The sequence below is a fragment of the Atheta coriaria genome, unplaced genomic scaffold, assembly GCF_025399875.1.
Source record: "Atheta coriaria isolate IRGN ID8LTWV9N9 unplaced genomic scaffold, Caltech_Dcor_3.1 hic_scaffold_7_pilon, whole genome shotgun sequence".
Taxonomy (NCBI): Eukaryota; Metazoa; Arthropoda; class Insecta; order Coleoptera; family Staphylinidae; genus Dalotia; species Dalotia coriaria.
The window spans coordinates 1,959,498-1,976,625 of NW_027045449.1; the positions used below are offsets into that span (position 1 = coordinate 1,959,498).

Genomic DNA, 17,128 nt, shown 5'->3' on the forward strand with positions numbered 1-17,128 from the left:
AATTTAATGCTGAAAAGCGCATCCTAGCGCCATCTAGAGAACTATCAACACACTATATTTAAAAACGTAAACTTTAAATCTAAATGTTAAATAATTAAATCACTAATTAAGTATAATTCCATATTCGGAGACTATTTTTCATAAAAACACTAAATTATTTACTAAATTTTATAGCAAATTATTTAGTTATTCATCACTACGACGTTTGTTTTCAATGTTTAACCTTCAAATTCCTCAACTAGTTATGAAGTGAACCTCGTTGTTTCGCCGTGCACGTTTCTTTTAAAGTTTCTGATAAAATAAGCATTTTCTTTTGAATAATCCCCAGTCTAAAATTAAAAATGACTGCTGAACTAGCAGAATCACAAATACAAATTAAACTAGTGACAAAACAACAGAGGTAAGATCAAATACATTCAATTTTATGTGTAAACAAAAGTTTACAATGCTTCTTTAAACTGTATTAAATAATAATAATTGTAGTCATGCAGTCCCGGATGTTCCTCTATCAGTCCCAACAAATATTGATACAAAGAATCTGAATAAACTGGTCAATGAGCTTTTAAAGGAAAATGTAGCTGTATTTCTTAAAGCAATTGAGTTTGACTTTCTTGTACTTGGAGAATTGCTGAGAGTACCACTCTTGGAACATCTACAAGAAAAGAATGCCAGCACAGAAGCCACCATTGAAGTGGAGTATGTGGAACGCACGCCGGCACCACAACCAGAAGATGCTTTATTGCATGATGACTGGGTAGCTGCAATTGAAGTTGCAGACAAATGGTAAAGAAATTAAAATAAAAACATAAAATTACATCATATTTCTTCAATTTTAACATGTTAATATTTTATTATTTTGAAGGATTTTAACTGGTTGCTATGACAACACAGTAAACATATGGACAACAAAAGGCAAACACCAAGCAATTGGCAACAATCACTCGAATTGCATCCGATCTGTGAGCTGGCTGCGCAAGGGTGACCCAAGCGGTGGTTTCGTCAGTTGCTCACACGATCTCTCCGCGATTCTCTGGCATTGGGAGCCGGGCACGACAGAAGTCCACCCGAAAATCATCCTTAAAGGCCATGAACGCGGTATTGACACTGTATCAGTGAGTCCAAACAGCGCCCGACTTGTCAGCGGCGGTTGGGATACAAACTTAAAAATATGGAGCGCGTCGTTAGAGCAAGAAGACGACGAACCGCCAAACAAGAAAAGCAAAGGTCTCACCGTACGCACACCGGTGCATACTTTAAAGGGACATAAGGAGACTATCTCCGGATCCAAATGGATGGATAATAGTACAGTAGCAACCAGCAGTATGGATCACACTATTAAAGTGTGGGACGTTGAGGTAACTTTAATTTAAACTTGAAATTTTAAAAGTTAAAAATGTTGCTTTTAGCTTTGCGGAATCAAAACCGAAATAGTTGGACAAAAAGCCTTCCTAAGTTTATCATGGTCACCATTAACCAACACCATACTAGCTTCGTCAGCAGATAGACATATTCGAATGTACGACCCAAGATCCTCCGAAGGATCTGTTTGTAAAACAACATATACATCGCACACATTGTGGGTTTCCGCCGTTTGCTGGTCTAATTACGATGAACATTTGTTCATGTCAGGCGGATATGATCAATGTGTCAAACTATGGGACACTAGATGTCCTAAAGCTCCACTTTACGACCTACAGGGACACCAGGGTAAAGTTCTGTGCGTTGACTGGACGAGCGATAAATATCTGGTTTCGGGCGGGTCGGATAATAGCGTCAACATATTTAAAAATACACACCAACAAACGCTGGTACGCTAATTTATGATAATACGAAAAACAAACCAATCTAACTAGAGAATTTCAAATCAACATTACATTTTGTCCGGGTGTATTGAATCAGTTACGCCAATTTGTGAATGATGAACCGCTGTAACAGAATAAAACATTGGAAATTATGTTGAATTAAAATTATAGGTTATAAATGTATTAATTTAATATCTTACCCTGAAAATGGTTGTGTTGATGAAGGTGTTGCTGCTTGCTGTGCTAAATTACCAAAACCAACTGTGTCCTGTTGCGCTATGCTACCAAATGTTGAATTTTGCGCGCCTGCGCCTCCAAATGGCGTGCTGCTTGCTTCCTGTGATCCTCCACCACCTCCGAATACTTTATCAGGGCTACCAAACGTAGCACCGCCTCCAAAAACAGGCGGTGATCCAAAACTAGCATTCCCACCAAATGCGGATGGTTGCCCGAAGACAGGACCACTTCCAAATGCTGGTTTCTGAAAACTACTACCAAAACCAGCTTGTTGAACTGATTGAGTACCACCACTACTAAAAACTCCTCCTGGGCTAGAGGGAGTTGCAGCTCCAAAGGTAGAACTTTGACCAAAACCAGGTGAACTACCAAATGGCGTTGATCCGGTTGTGCCACCTCCAAATATCGATGATGTTTGTGATCCGAAAATACCTCCAGATGCAGTTGAAGCTGGAGTTGCGAATATATTCGCAGTGGATAATCCAAACGATGATTTTTGTTCGACTTTAGCTCCGAAGGGGTTTTGAGCAGCTGCGGGACTAGCTGGTGATTGCCCAAATGTACTTGTTCCTCCAACAGTTAATCCACCAAAACCTCCAAAGACATTCCCTGTTGATGCGAATGGACTTGCCGCGGGTGGACTCTGTGCACCACCAAATGTTCCAGTAGACCCAAAAGTTGATCCAAATACTCCTGTGGAACCTTGAGATGCTTCTGATGTAGTTGCTGGTGGTGTTGCAGCAGCAAAGGGACTATTAGAAGTACTACCAAATGGAGTGGTACCTCCAAATGCTGAAGTGGTAGAGGGGTATTCCCGAATACTGACGGTTGCATTGAGGTGGTAGCAGGAGCATTACCAAATACAGAAGGTTGCATTGACATAAAACCACCAGTAGAAGCCGCGGGTGCTGTTGTGGTCGCTGTGGAAACAGTCCCACCACCAAATATGGACCCATTTGTTGGAAACTTCGCAGGTTGGGCAAATAGATTTCCAGAACTACTGAATGCTGAGTTGTTTGATGTCATACCAAATGGAGATTTCGTCGATTGTCCAAATGCAGGTGTTGCTCCGAATGGAGATGTTGCTGTGGTAACTGCAGTGGTTGTAGCTGTACCCCCACCAAAGATAGGAGGTGAAACAAAACCGGAACTTGCAGAACCAAAAACACTTCCTGTTCCAAATGCAGATGATGTTGTTGTGGTTGCTGTAAATGTAGGCGCTGAAGAAGCAACAATTCCACCAAATATACCACCTGATGAAGTTGATACAGGTGCAGATATAGCAGCAGCTGTAGCAACACCAAAAGCAGGAGGTGGAGTTGAAGTAGTGACCACATTAAATACAGATGGAGTAGACGATGTGGTAACTGCTGCAGTAGGAAATGCTGGTGGAGCATTTGCAGACGAAGTCGAAACTAAACCAAATAATCCAGGAGTAGATGACGTAACTGTACCAAATGCCGGTGGAGTGGATACAGTAGTCGGAGTTGGAGTTGTAGCCACACCAAATGCAGGCGGAGGTGTAGCAGCAGTGGTAACAACACCAAATGCAGGTGGAGCAGGACTATCCACAGGTTTCGTTGATGTTACCGGGGGAACAGTTGAAATTGATCCAAAAGCAGATACAGAAGTACCAAAAGTTGATGAAACAGGCGCTGGAGGTACAACAGCAGTGCTAGATGTTAAAGGTATGCCAAACGCTGATGTACCACTAAACGCAGGTGTAGATACCGACGTTGTAGACATGCTAGCAGATACAAAACTTGTCGTTGAAGTAACAGTAGTAGTTTTAGGAGCAAATAATGATGTCCCACTTGTAGAAACATTTCCAAAGATAGACGGCGTGGATGCTGCTACTGTTGTAGTCGCTGGTGATGGTGATGCAAAAGCACCAAAATTACTACTTGCAATTGTAGTTACAGCTGTAAATGATGGTACTGCCTTAATACCACCACTTTCAGTTCCTACTACAGACTTAGGTGTTAGTAGTGTATTACTTTGTGAAGCGGTCATTTCAAAAATAGATTGTTTCTTGTTACCCGTACTACTTGGTGCACTTGGTACGGTCCCACTCTTTCCAAACATACCAGAAGAAGCATTTCCAAATATATTTCCTGTTGATGCTGTATTAGAAAACAACGAGGAACTACTTGTTGCTTTAATGGTAGTACTCGTAGCAACATTCGTAGACACCGGTAATAATCCATTACCCGCCGTTAAGCCAAATATCGACGGTGTTCTAACTGGAGGCGTAGTTGGTGTTGCAAGTAACGCAGGTTTCGGCGGTTTTACATCCGAAACACTCGCACCGAAACCAAACGGAGATGTAGATACTTGTGTAGCAGCAGCAAACGTGAATCCACTAGACACAGTGCTAACCACTGGTGAAGGAGCAACTGCTTTCTTAAACAAAGTCGTACCTGGAGCTGAACTGACAACAGCAAAACTAAAACCAGTGTTTGACGCCGCGGTAGTGCTTATAACAGGCGCGGAACTTGTATTTCCAGGACCAGGGACTGGTACAATAGTCGCTGAAGTAGTAGCTGGAACTTGCATTGGTTTCGCAAACAAATTCGTCGGTGTTCCTCGAGTAATATTAGATAAACTAGCAGTATTAGCACTAGATTGCCCAAATGCTTGTGTAGTAGGTGTGAAAGTCTGAACAGGAACTTTCGGCATCTTTAACTCCGTCAACGGTTTGGGTTTCGGCGTGGAATTAATCAATTTATTATCGAATATTAACCCGCTGGGTTTCTTACCAATCGGAGATAATGGCGCAGCTAATAATGTAGATAATTGCACTGTGGAGTTATTCAACTGTGGTTTTGATACGCTTACTCTTGAAGTGTTAGTTCTATTTGATAAAACTTCCTGTAATTTCTTAATTTTTGTCGGGTTTAATCTGGATTGACGCTCGATCAATCGATTATAAGATGGCGGAACAGCAACTTGTTGAATCTGCAACTTACTCAATTCTTCTTCCAAGTGTCCGACACTTTCTAAATTCGCCGCTGTTACATTCAATAATGTTTTATCTCTTGCTCTATTCGTGGCTTTGATTTTCGCTGCGATATGTTTTAAGATATATTTCTGTTTTTGTAGTGTTTTTGAATGTTGTAGCATAGATTGATAAACTGATTCCATTGTTGGTAGTTTAAGTTTGTCACTTTTCATCATGGCGTCCTGAAAAGTATCCCATTGTTCATCCAGGCTTAAATTCGCTTGTGTAAGTTGCGAATCAATGTAGTACATCATCCGATTCATTTCGTCAAGTTGATGTTGTGATGCAGGATCCAAAGGCATTGCTTGTAGAAGAATTTTGGTGACAGGATCCTTTGAGCTTTTCAGACGTGTGCAGGCTTCTTCATAACAAGCCCAGGTTTGTAACAAGGCTTGTTTCAGAGTATACACTTCAGAATCGTGTGTATTAATGTTATCTTTAATGGCAGAATAAAATTCTTCAAGTTCAAGTTCTTTCTTAGCCATGGCGGCCATTTCTGTATCCGTTCCGATTTTCATCGATGCTGTAACAGCCGAACAACTTTGAAGTAAGTCATGAAGTTCGCGTTCAAGTGTAATACATTCTTCACGGACTAAATTCCCGATCATATCTTCGGTTTCTTCAGTAATCGGAAGTTTTCCGGTTGTTTCTGGTTTCAAAGTCGGTGTTTCCACTGCAGGTGGTGCTGATGTCATTGTTTTGGGTTGTTGTTGAACAACGGGTGTTTTTTGTTGAGGTTGTGAGACAACTGTAGCAATAGGAGGCGGTGTAGAAGTTTTTTCAGAGCTGAACGCTGAAGAAAACGAGATTTCTGCGGGTTTGGATTTAAACGCAGGCAAAGCAAATGTAGGATTAGTAGTGGTTGTGGTTTTAACAGGTGCGGCTTGGGTTGCAGACGGTTTTAGAATCGAACCGCCTGAGGAACCAAACAAGCCTTGACTTTGAATTTGACTGGGAGTTGAAACCGGATTGATTGACAGGTCGGGTAATTTTGGCATTTGTGGGAGTTGTTGCCCGGCGAGAGGGAATGACGCCACAGGTTTAGGTAATTGTTGCACAGGTTGTGTTTTACAACAGGTGGTGCAACTGGTTGCAGTACCTGTTGAATTTCGTTTTGTTTTTGAACAAATTGTGTTTCTCCAGATCGGTCTGCAATATTCTCCAACGGTGTGCAGATATCCATCGCACCAGGGCGTGAATTAATCGCGTTAAACATGACCAACATACCATGATCACTCAGTACCAGTAATGCAGGACCTTGTTTAGTATCATCGCCGATTTTGAAATGTGTAGTGCCTACGTTAAAGGCGCAACCAATCGGAAGCGTGTCTTCGTGTTTTGCGCCCAATGGGAGCGTAGCACGACTGTTGTCATTCAAATTCCACTGCGTCCATTTGCTATTGGCATCCATTCCCAAAATAGCTATCTCCATACTGTTCGACGAAGCAACAAACAGTACATTCCTATAAAAACATAAAACAAACAAAATAAACACAATTTTCACAATAAAACTTAAAATTATTACCAATTAAGTTGATGAATCAAATAAAATTGTTCAGGACGTGCAAATCCATTACTATAACACACATCATCATAATTTGTGTAGATGGTAGCGCCTGTTTTCGGTGCATCCACACAAATTAGGCTAATCTGATCACCGGCTTGATAAACGCCAAAGAATTGAAAACTGGACACCCAACACAAGCTAATGATTGTACCAAAACCAGGCGGTGCTTCGACCACTTTCATCGCCTTTAAATCAATCTTATATTGCGTAATTTTGCCGTCACGGCTGCCCACAGCAAGCTGTTTGCCTTTGGGACTCCAACAGAAGCAAGTAGCGTTCGCTCCAGGCGGTAATTCAATTGGAGCGCCTTTAAAATCATAGATAAGTAGTGAACCATCATCTTTAACCGCAGTGAAAACGTCAGGCAATGCAGGATTCCAATCAATTTGTAGAATTTTACAGTCTGAGTTCTGTGATAACCTAGTGTGGTTCACAATTTGATAATTCTACACATAATATCAAGTAAAAATTAGTTTTAACACATTTAAACATTGATTAGATGATAAATTACCTGTTTTAGAAATGATAACACATCATAAAAGATAACATGTGGGCAATTATCCTTTGTAACAACAACTGCAAGTTTAGTACTGTCACAATTTACAGAAATATGCAGAGTTCTTGATTGCAATGGAACTGATCTGCATTTAAACTCCTTCACTTCTTTAGACAAGTTCTCAATGTCTTTAACTTGTATAACTAACAAACAAATATGATTTATTAATAACAATAAACTTAATATTCACTTGAATAATTTACCTTGTAAATCATTTGTTTCCCCAGCAATAAAAATCAATCCGAAACGACTGGCGACTGTTACCAGGTTGCATGCGTTGGGAAATGTAGCACTTTGAAACGCTTTAAGGCGTAAATGTTCTCGAAATTGAAAATCCTGGAAAAAAATTTAAATGAAATGCAAATTGCGCGTGTTTTGGTTGACATAACCTGCAGAGCAAAATAAAATACTCACCACAACGTCGATGGCATCAGGCGCCGTTGAAACCATCGTGCTGGTAATTAATTAATAATTAAATATCAACGATTCTTCTTTAACTTCGTGAGATTATGATCTAATTAGATAAATAAATTGTGCAACGAACATTTGCATGAACACCGCAAACTGACGCGTATTTCACAATGCATCGTTCAAAATCTTGGGAATTTCCTTAGAACTTTTGCACGAATTTTGTCACTATGCCAAATTATCAATTGAAAATTGCTGGAAATAATATCTAATTGATGCATATCTTTATTTATAAGCCAATTTTTATTAATTTTACCAAATATAGTCGGAATTAATGATGAATTTTGCCCATTTTTTATACATTTTCTTTTGATTTATTTACGTTGGTATGACTATTGGTATTCACCTGTGTCACCCTGACATTGTTGATAGTTGTCATTCATCAAGACTAAGTGACCATCAAAGTTGTTTATAACTAGTTCCGTGGTAATTTGGTTTGTTCGCCGCGCGAAGAAAGATTAAAAGGTAAAACATCCTAATTCGTACAACAATTTTTATGCATTTATCTAACTTCTGAGAAAATAATGCGCATAACTTCATACAAGCGCATTTTGAGGTTATATAGTAATTTAGCGTAAATCGTTGTAATAATTTAAATTTATTTTGCGGTGCAGTACAAAATGAGCGCACAACCAAGTCCAGCAAATCAACATGTGGACCGAGACACCATTTACCAATGGATTCTGGAGCTGACGAATCCTGAAACACGTGAAAACGCTTTACTAGAACTAAGGTAAAGTAAAAATCATTCATTTATGAATTAAACAATAATTAATCACTGTTTTTTCTTTAAAAATATATAGTAAAAAACGTGAAGTTGTTCCGGATTTAGCCCCCATGCTATGGAACAGCTTTGGTACAACTGCAGCACTGCTTCAGGAAATCATCAACATTTATCCAGCGATAAATCCACCAACTCTCAACGCACACCAGTCAAATCGAGTGTGTAATGCCCTTGCACTCCTACAATGTGTAGCATCACACCAGGAAACCCGTTCGCAATTCCTCCTCGCGCATATTCCGTTATTCCTCTATCCATTTTTGCATACCGTATCAAAAACTCGTCCTTTTGAATATTTACGTCTTACAAGTCTAGGAGTAATCGGCGCGCTGGTAAAAACCGACGAACAGGAAGTTATTACCTTCCTACTGACAACTGAAATCATCCCGTTGTGCCTACGAATCATGGAATCGGGTTCCGAGCTGAGTAAAACCGTCGCCACGTTTATCTTACAAAAAATCCTTTTAGATGACAGCGGATTGAGTTATATCTGTCATACTTACGATCGTTTCAGCCACGTGGCGATGATTCTGGGTAAAATGGTGCTCTCACTAGCGAAAGAACCATCCGCACGTCTTTTGAAACACGTGGTGCGGTGTTATCTGCGACTTTCCGACAATGGCCGCGCGCGGGAAGCTTTACGCCAATGTCTACCTGATCAACTACGCGATAACACGTTCAATACATGTCTGAAGGAAGACAAGAGTACAACACATTGGCTATCACAATTGTTAAAGAATCTGGATACGCCTGGTAATGTTGATCCGCAGGTTGTAATTTCCCCGCTTACATCTCAATAGTTGTAAACGGGTTAACTTCACTCTCTTAAAAGATTGCATCATGAAACGAATGAAATTTTATTGCGTTGTTTATTTATAAAAATTAAAAGTAACCAAGAAAGAATTACGTATTAGAATGGTATGTAAATGATAAGTCGGTTGTACATAGATGATGCGCATTCTGTGATTCATTTGTGATTTGTGTGCGCATCGCACGCAACAGAATGTCGAATTTAAATGTTTTGCTTCCACAATTCGAAATCAAGAACAATTTTATTGATTGTGGCGGTATGATGCCTGATAAAAATTAAGTATGACAGTGTATTGATAAAATAATAAGTTAATTGTGCATATTTTGGGTGTTTGACTTGTTTATCTCATCATGTTTAAGCTTAAGTTGAATTGGAAGAGGAAGAGTTCATAGGTGACGATTGTACCTGCAATCTGAAATTTGATTGGTTTATTTTGATGATATTGATGATGGGAATGATGTTCTTACGCGAAATAAGAATCCACGAGTGATTTTGAAGCTTTTGTAGCCGGATAATGCGATGTCGTCTTGGCTTATTTGTAGAATTAGTCGTTCTAGGTCCGGGCAGTAGTATTCTGATGGTTGTAGGGTGAGAAAAGTTAACGGTGTGCGGCTGGAGTCGTTTAAACGAGCTGCGACGATTGAAACAGCGCCAGTTCGTAAGAGTAACATGCCAAAGGAGACGACAAAGTAGATTTTCTCGACGTTGGAGTTGCTTAAACTGCAATAAAATGTATATTTTAAATTTATTCATGTTAGCAGTTGAATGATGCATGTTTTGGTGTAGATGTTGTTGCCTATGCATAGTTATCCAATAGTTTTCGCTCCAATTTAATGTAACGTTTTAAATATTGTTTTTATGCAGAGAATCGACAAAAACAACGCAGTAAGTGATATTTACTGATTAGCAATTGAAGTATCTTCGATTTTTGATATTATTTTGTATATTTGCTGGTTTTATTGAAAAGTTATTGCGAGATTTTAATAGTTGCGAAAAACTTAACCTGAAGCATTAAAATTTAACCACCAATTTCATCTTTAATATAGTTTTAGAACTTTTTTCGTTGTTTTAGAAGTTTTTAATGCAATAAAACTACTAGACGAATAGATTAATATGCTAGTCAGGCAAATTTAAAGGTTTTTAAAATTATATTGGAGCTATCATAAAATAAATTGGTAGAAAATTAATATTGGAATAGCAAAGATATTTACAAAATCTTGCTGTGACAATAACATTACTTTTCTCCATTATCTTTATTTAAAAAGTGCGTTGTAAGATTAACTTATGTTGATTTTGTAATATAACACAATATATTGCGGGCAGATGTCGCTAGCATGCAGTTATTTGCATTAAATCTTGTTTGATTGTGGTAGTGTGTGAGAAAGAAGGTAAATGCTGAACACAAATGCTGAATCTCTTTGCTTTGTGACCTCGAATGTTGCGAGCAGGTATACAAAATAGTTATATAGTAAACTTCATAGATGGCGGTACGATGCACTATTTGCATTTAATTCTGAATACACAAAACTTGTTGTTTCTTTGTATGTATCAGTGAATGTGCACTGCGATAAACGCCGAATTCGTGTACATGTGAATTCAAAGTTGTTTACTTACCTCAAACTTCGAAATAATTGCACAAGAATAAAATACATATTCGATGCAAATGATAGTAAAACAATTCCAGAAATTTTCTGATCCAAGTAATAAAATAACTTTGCCAGTTGATTATAATCCTCACGCATTTTCTGCCAGTAATATTCATTTTCCAACTCTTCGCGTGAACTTTTCAGAATTTCTCTTCCAATAGCTTCAAATTTTCTCGCAATTGCATTACACATGATAATTATAAACAAATCCATGAAATTCCAGATGAAAGTACAATAGAAATTCATTGTCTACGAAATAATTACATTAAAATTTGTGAATATAAATATACAATATAAAATATACCAACAAAACAAATGCTAAAAGAGACGAATATCGAACGTAGTCAGTGATAAAAGAGAAAATTTCTTTTATCATGACTTTCCAGACGTTTAAATCTTCTACGTTGCCTGTTCGTGCAATAACATCGTAAACACTAGCGATAGAAAAACTATATTCACCTAAAAATTTATTATTAATAATTTTAATACTTATAATTATTATATTACGTATTAAATTTAAATAATATATGTTTTGTTGGTTGTATAGTGCTATGTTCGATGATAATACAGTATTATTAATACTGCAACTCAAACCATTGGAAACTCGAAATTTTGGATTTGAACGGCTAATTAATCAATTATAACAGTTAATACTTACATATTGTGATTGATAAAATGAATAATGTAGTTAAAAGCGTGCCGGTGAATAAAGATTTTCGCTTTTTCTGTGTTTTGTAACAATTTGACTTGAAAAGTTCTTCTACACGTCGAAATTGTTGCATTAACTCAGGCCAATCTTGTCCGATGTTTAAAAATTGCCAGTGCATTAAAAATCCAGGGACGTATATCATTATTACATCTATAATAATATTAAAATTCAATTATTTGCTGTTTTATAACAACAAAAAAAACATAAAAATAGCCAATTTACTTACTACAAGAACGAAAAGAAACCGTTCGAAAAAATAAATCACCAATAGTCATCGACGCCATAACAAAATGCGCTGCCAATAATAAATAAGAATAACGCACTTTAAAACTACTACGTTTATATTTTAATTTTCCACTTAACACCCCCGAAACTGGTATCAAACCGAAACATTGACTCAACACTAAGATACGTTTCGTGTTTTCATGCAATTCAATACCCGAAAACGTACACATCGTAATTAATTAATTAATTTTGTTTATTCGCTCGCAACTGAAGTTAATTTAGCTTAAATATTAGTTAAATGCGTGAACATATGATACAAAAAATATGATACAAATTGTGACCGGTGAAGTATAACCGTACGAAGTGTAACCAAACGAATTTTATTATTATCAGTGCGTGTATGAATTAATTAGGCGTTTGAAGCAGTACGCAGTGTTATCGAATGCATTTATCTGCGAGGAAGTGTTTGCAAAGTGTCTTGTTATCGCTCAACAATGGCATGATCATCTGGGTGGATTGGAAACGAGTGAGTTATTGAGTTATGAGTAAAAATGTATGAATTATTTATTTATGGGATTTAAGTAATATAAGTTTTTTGGTTGCATAACGTTATGTTCGATGACTAAACTGCATCTCAAACCACATGAAACTTAAAATCTAATACTAATACTAATACAAATAAAAACATATCAATTATTAACAAATTTAAGTAGACTTTAAGTAATTTTACTTTTTTTGTTGCATTATGTTATGTTCGACCCATATACATAACCTCAAACCACTTCCAATGTGAAATCCATTAAAATAAGTACTAGTTGGCACCAATATTGTACCTAATAAATAAAATATGAAGTGTAACACTGACAGTAATAAATATTCAATATTATTACTCGTATCTACCGCGAAATCTCTTATCAGGTGGCAATAAACTGATTTTTATAGGTTCAATAGTAATAAATCATTTATTATGAACCGGAAAACCCGCTTATCTTTATTATATTATTATATTTATTATATATATTATACATCTAATCAAAAAAGCCACAAAACATTAAATAACTACATTAAATCAACTAATTTAACACACACCCATTTGTATCTAATAAAATCGTAGAGTCTTCTTTAAGTAAATTTTCATTAAATTGAATCAACACCAATTCATACGTCACTATTGCACCAGCAACCTAAAAATAATTAATATTATTAATATTAAACCAAAAATATATCAAATTTGATTCATTTATTAACTTACACTTAAAATAAGCCCTCTTGTAACATGAAAAAAATGTCTGCCTGTCAACGCAACAGAATCAAAACTAATCTGTTGCACAAACCGCTTGATTTCTAGGTTATAAAGATGACTCGGGATGGAATTTAAGATTAACAATGGTTTTTTACTCTCATCGTTAACCCACGCTGCGTATAAACTCACAGAAATCGTGCGGCTGATTAAAAAACCAAATGAGAAGAAGAAATAAATTTTTTCCCGCGTATTTTTATTCCTAGAAAGAAAAAAATATTAAATTTTAATGTTTTAATAGTATATTAAGTATCAAGTGCGCTAAAAGACATTTTTACCACGGGAGTGACTAAAACACGTGATTAAAATACTTTAGTCACGACCATGAGTAAAGTACCACTTTTCATGTCTCAAAACAGTGGAAAACATTGATTTTAAAGGTAGAAATGGAAAAAAATTTAATATTTTACCTTAAACTGTTGAAAAGTTGTATCAAAATAAAAAATAAATTTGTGCTGTAGGACATCAAGACCAAATACGAAATGGCTTCGTCAAGCGTCCGACACAAAACGCATAATTTATTATAATCCTCCCTTATCTCCTTCCATAATTTATTCGATTCCTCAGCGTGATTCTTCCTCGCGCCTTCCAACCTCCACCGACTCCCTTGTTCCTCAGTAATCTTCTTCAACCTCGTGGTAATCTGTTGAAACCTCACAGCTAAAGCCGACGACATAATCATAATAAACAAATCACTGTAGCACCATGTGAAGCCCGAAAAAAGTCAATCACGTGTAATAAAACCGCACTTGTTGGCTGATAAGGCAAAATGGCGAATATAAACGGAAACGTGAGTTGTTCATAGTAATATTTGAGTGGATCCTGTGGTGAACAAGTGTGTGCCAGTTGAATATTAGCGACATGATTAGAGAAGTACTCTATCAAAGCAAAGATTGAAATTATAATCGCGATGGTATTCACGCGGAATTCCAACTTTTTCGGCCAGCCATAATGGCGCTGCATGTGTAACTCAATCATATGCCATTGTTTCATCAACGGCGGCCATTTTTTCGCCACGTGAAGCAAAGATAAAGTCGTACCCATGTTACAAACATGATAAATAAACGAAGTAATAAGAAATAAGTCACTACCAAACGCGGCCATTTTGTAAATCAACATACACAGGACAAAAACATTACCCAAGAATGGTAATAGACAATATAAAGATAAAAATGATTTATAAGTGAAGTTTAACTTGTTTGGTGTCGGATATGTAACACCCTGTATGGGTAATTGTGCGAATAACTGTGCAACGATTAATACATTGCGTAGAATTTGATGGAAACACTTTGTATGTGTCTGAGGCTTTTCTTCTGGAGGTTTTTGTGGTAAAACAGTTGATATTGTTGAAATCGGAGTGATTTTCGATGATGAAAACACTGGAAGACAAAGCAACCAGTTATACACAATGTAAGGTGGGTTGCGGTGATTGACTTACTTGTGCTTGTGTCGCGTAGCGATAAATGCGGCGAAATGAATCTGAAAATAGGAAATTGATTTTCGTTTGCATGTTTGCGCTGTTATCGAGTGCCCCACCAATCAATTCGGATTACACTCGTGCTTGTCGGGTAGGAAACTGTAAACAACCGAGCATCAATACATGGAAAACATGAAAAATATCGGTAATAATTACACCGGGTGCATGGTGAATTATTTATATTGAAATATTATTGCAACACTTTGTGCCTAAGTTGAAATAGTAAATATTTACGCGTTGTGTAAAATAATAGTTATTGTTATTGTTTACTTTTGTTGCTACTACGTCGAAGTCAGCGTAATGCGCGCGTAAAAAACTTTGATTTATACAAAAATACAAGATTAATGATTTGTTTTTGTAGAAAAATGTGAAATGGGTGAATAATGTTGGTAAACAATGTTTGTGTTTACGCACTGCTCGATTATTGCTTACATTTCACTTCAAACATCCGAAATGATTGATATTTTAATATTGTTTTCAAAATTTTATTTTGTTTCATTTTATTTTATTTAAAATTAATTAATTTTATGATAACAAATGAAATTGTATGAATATAAGCTCGTAACTGACCACAGCGCCTGCAATCTGCAACCCAACATACACAAACATTAAAAATATATATTTTTGTAAGGTTATTTGTACTTACACTTAAAATTAAAGAACTTTTTATTTTAAAGAAGCCATTTCCGGTTAGGAAACAACCACCGGTTGCATGAATTTGTGTTAGTAGTCTCTCCACTTCATTATCGCAATATTCTTCGGGTAGTTGCGTGGTTAGGAACCAAGATGGCCGTGTGCTTTCTACATAAATCTGTGATGAAGTCATTGCTACAGCAGATGTGCGTAAAATGAGGAATCCGAAACTATATACGAAGTATAATCTGTCAATGACGCGTGTTTTCTCTTGTGGCCTAAATATTACACTAAATATTAATAATATTAATAATAATAGTATATTAAGTATCAAGTGCGGTAAGTGACACTTTAACAACGTTTAGCAAAGTGATGCTCACGTTACTTTTTCAACTTCCACTTAATTTTTTTACCCCGTGACTAAAACTCGTGACTAAAGTACTTTAGTCACGGTTTTGGCCCGTCGTGTTTATAATACCACTTTTTATGCATCGTATCCGTGGAAAAAGTGATGTTTTAAAAGTGAAAGTAGAAAAAAAATTTAATTAAACTTAACTTACTCAATACTGTGTAAAAGTTGCACCAATATCAAAAATAAATTATTCGCAAAACTCAAAAGGATAATATAAGCTATGGATTCATCAATAACAGCTGTCAACTGGCATAAACTGTTGTAATCTTCACGGATACCCATCCACAATCCGCCATTTTGTTCTTGTTTTTGTTCTGTATCCTTTGTTTCAACATTGTCATTTTCTTCAAGAGTTGATTTTTGTTTTTCTTGTATATCTTCTAAAATTCTCTTTATTCTTTCGTTAATTTGACGAAATCTTGCTGCTAAAGCAATAGCAATTGTCATGATAAACACATCCATGTAACTCCAAACAAACGTAATTGTTATCTCGACGACTTTAAATGCTATTCCAAAACCAGGGTTGTAAGGTATGTGACTGAAAACATGCGAACCGACTTTTTTCAAGTATTCGTTTAATCCTATCCAGATATTGGTGACATTTTTCATTTCCGGGGAGTTTGTTAATGAGTATGTTATGAAAAACTATGTTCAACTATTTATAAACAAAATAATATTAATTAGATGAGTAAAAGTTGATTTTTGAGGGTTTTTTATACTTAGCGAAGCTGACATAACCACAATAGTTGTTAGGTAAAGATGTTTTTTGAGGTTAACCGGAAATCCATAACTTTCCATTTTGACATCTACCTGAGTCCACTGCTGCATTATACTCGGCCATTTTCGGGCCAAGTGCATTAATAACATGGTGGACGCAGGTCCAAAACAAAAAAATAAAAAAATCACTACAAACAAAACATAATTTTAATTTTACAACTTTTTTAATAAAAATTTAATTACTAACCTGTTGTTTCGAAGTCAAGTCCAATTTCGGCAACTTGCATTGTATAAAACAAAAGATTAAATATAATAAGTATGATAATTATACATGAATGCACAAATCGAAAAGATTTCCGCTTGAATTTTAACGAATTTTCGCCGTTGTCAATATTTTCACTGCGCACGTTAACGAGCGGAAACAAACCGAAACATTGCGCGAGGATTATAATCCCTGAGAAAGCTCCACACGTGGTCGGCATCGTTGGTTCGCTACCTACGACAACCGGCCTGTACAACGAATATTGTGTTCTATTTTGATGCATCGCAGTTTGCCTATCGATTTTATTAACATTTATCTTTGTTTGTCCTGTTTTTTATTCATAATTTGCGCTTGACGAGCTTGTCGTGCGTGAGAATTATTTGATACACGCTTTTGTTTACTCAGCACTTACTTTTTGTTTATTGACCATGATTTGTGACTTTGACCTAGGCCACACAAAATACACATGAAATTAGAAACACATAAATATGACATCTGACAGCTACATTTTGCATTTCTAATAG

The 17,128-nt window shown here is 36.4% G+C and overlaps 5 protein-coding genes across 5 annotated transcripts; 2 read left to right on the forward strand and 3 right to left on the reverse strand.

The window, feature by feature from the left end:
- Positions 1-223: 223 nt before the first annotated feature.
- On the forward strand, positions 224-1,981 carry LOC135796697 (ribosome biogenesis protein WDR12 homolog). The gene is made up of 4 exons (XM_065308825.1): positions 224-400; positions 484-783; positions 863-1,355; positions 1,407-1,981. Exons 1-4 carry the CDS (start codon positions 342-344, stop codon positions 1,815-1,817), a joined length of 1,263 nt encoding a protein of 420 aa, XP_065164897.1. The 5' UTR covers positions 224-341; the 3' UTR covers positions 1,818-1,981.
- Positions 1,782-7,758, reverse strand: Nup214 (nuclear pore complex protein Nup214). The gene is given in 8 exon segments (XM_065308829.1): positions 1,782-1,926; positions 2,003-2,844; positions 2,847-6,008; positions 6,011-6,503; positions 6,566-7,053; positions 7,119-7,306; positions 7,367-7,499; positions 7,578-7,758. Coding segments are annotated over 8 exon segments (5,373 nt in total). The 5' UTR covers positions 7,614-7,758; the 3' UTR covers positions 1,782-1,895.
- A 198-nt stretch (positions 7,759-7,956) lies between these two features.
- On the forward strand, positions 7,957-9,544 carry Rcd-1 (Required for cell differentiation 1). The gene is made up of 3 exons (XM_065308827.1): positions 7,957-8,096; positions 8,246-8,364; positions 8,435-9,544. The coding sequence occupies exons 2-3, from the start codon at positions 8,252-8,254 to the stop codon at positions 9,210-9,212; spliced, it is 891 nt and encodes a 296-aa protein (XP_065164899.1). The 5' UTR covers positions 7,957-8,096; positions 8,246-8,251; the 3' UTR covers positions 9,213-9,544.
- Positions 9,263-12,138, reverse strand: LOC135796698 (gustatory receptor 5a for trehalose-like). Its single transcript, XM_065308826.1, has 6 exons — positions 11,805-12,138; positions 11,528-11,728; positions 11,174-11,328; positions 10,838-11,118; positions 9,691-9,943; positions 9,263-9,635 (listed from the first exon to the last, which is right to left on the reverse strand). The coding sequence occupies exons 1-6, from the start codon at positions 12,031-12,033 to the stop codon at positions 9,564-9,566; spliced, it is 1,191 nt and encodes a 396-aa protein (XP_065164898.1). The 5' UTR covers positions 12,034-12,138; the 3' UTR covers positions 9,263-9,563.
- A 476-nt stretch (positions 12,139-12,614) lies between these two features.
- Positions 12,615-17,091, reverse strand: LOC135795405 (gustatory receptor for sugar taste 64e-like). The gene is made up of 9 exons (XM_065307085.1): positions 16,590-17,091; positions 16,355-16,530; positions 15,774-16,270; positions 15,227-15,491; positions 15,116-15,165; positions 13,514-13,822; positions 13,056-13,305; positions 12,893-12,987; positions 12,615-12,636 (listed from the first exon to the last, which is right to left on the reverse strand). The coding sequence occupies exons 1-9, from the start codon at positions 16,885-16,887 to the stop codon at positions 12,615-12,617; spliced, it is 1,962 nt and encodes a 653-aa protein (XP_065163157.1). The 5' UTR covers positions 16,888-17,091.
- Positions 17,092-17,128: the final 37 nt, after the last annotated feature.

Bases quoted from the DNA above. Each gene is read 5' to 3' on its own strand.
- LOC135796698 (XM_065308826.1), bottom strand. From the start codon at position 12,033: ATGTGTACGTTTTCGGGTATTGAATTGCATGAAAACACGAAACGTATC. The intron at 11,729-11,804 runs GTAAGTAAATTG...ATATTATTATAG, and splicing joins GGTTTCTTTTCGTTCTTGTA to ATGTAATAATGATATACGTC. The intron at 11,119-11,173 runs GTATATTTTATA...ATTATTTCGTAG, and splicing joins TTTTAGCATTTGTTTTGTTG to ACAATGAATTTCTATTGTAC.
- LOC135796697 (XM_065308825.1), top strand. From the start codon at position 342: ATGACTGCTGAACTAGCAGAATCACAAATACAAATTAAACTAGTGACA. The intron at 401-483 runs GTAAGATCAAAT...TAATAATTGTAG, and splicing joins CTAGTGACAAAACAACAGAG to TCATGCAGTCCCGGATGTTC. The intron at 784-862 runs GTAAAGAAATTA...ATTATTTTGAAG, and splicing joins ATTGAAGTTGCAGACAAATG to GATTTTAACTGGTTGCTATG.
- LOC135795405 (XM_065307085.1), bottom strand. From the start codon at position 16,887: ATGCATCAAAATAGAACACAATATTCGTTGTACAGGCCGGTTGTCGTA. The intron at 16,531-16,589 runs GTTAGTAATTAA...TTTTGTTTGTAG, and splicing joins ACTTGACTTCGAAACAACAG to TGATTTTTTTATTTTTTTGT. The intron at 13,306-13,513 runs GTAAAATATTAA...TTTTCTTTCTAG, and splicing joins CAACTTTTCAACAGTTTAAG to GAATAAAAATACGCGGGAAA.
- Rcd-1 (XM_065308827.1), top strand. From the start codon at position 8,252: ATGAGCGCACAACCAAGTCCAGCAAATCAACATGTGGACCGAGACACC. The intron at 8,365-8,434 runs GTAAAGTAAAAA...AAAAATATATAG, and splicing joins AACGCTTTACTAGAACTAAG to TAAAAAACGTGAAGTTGTTC.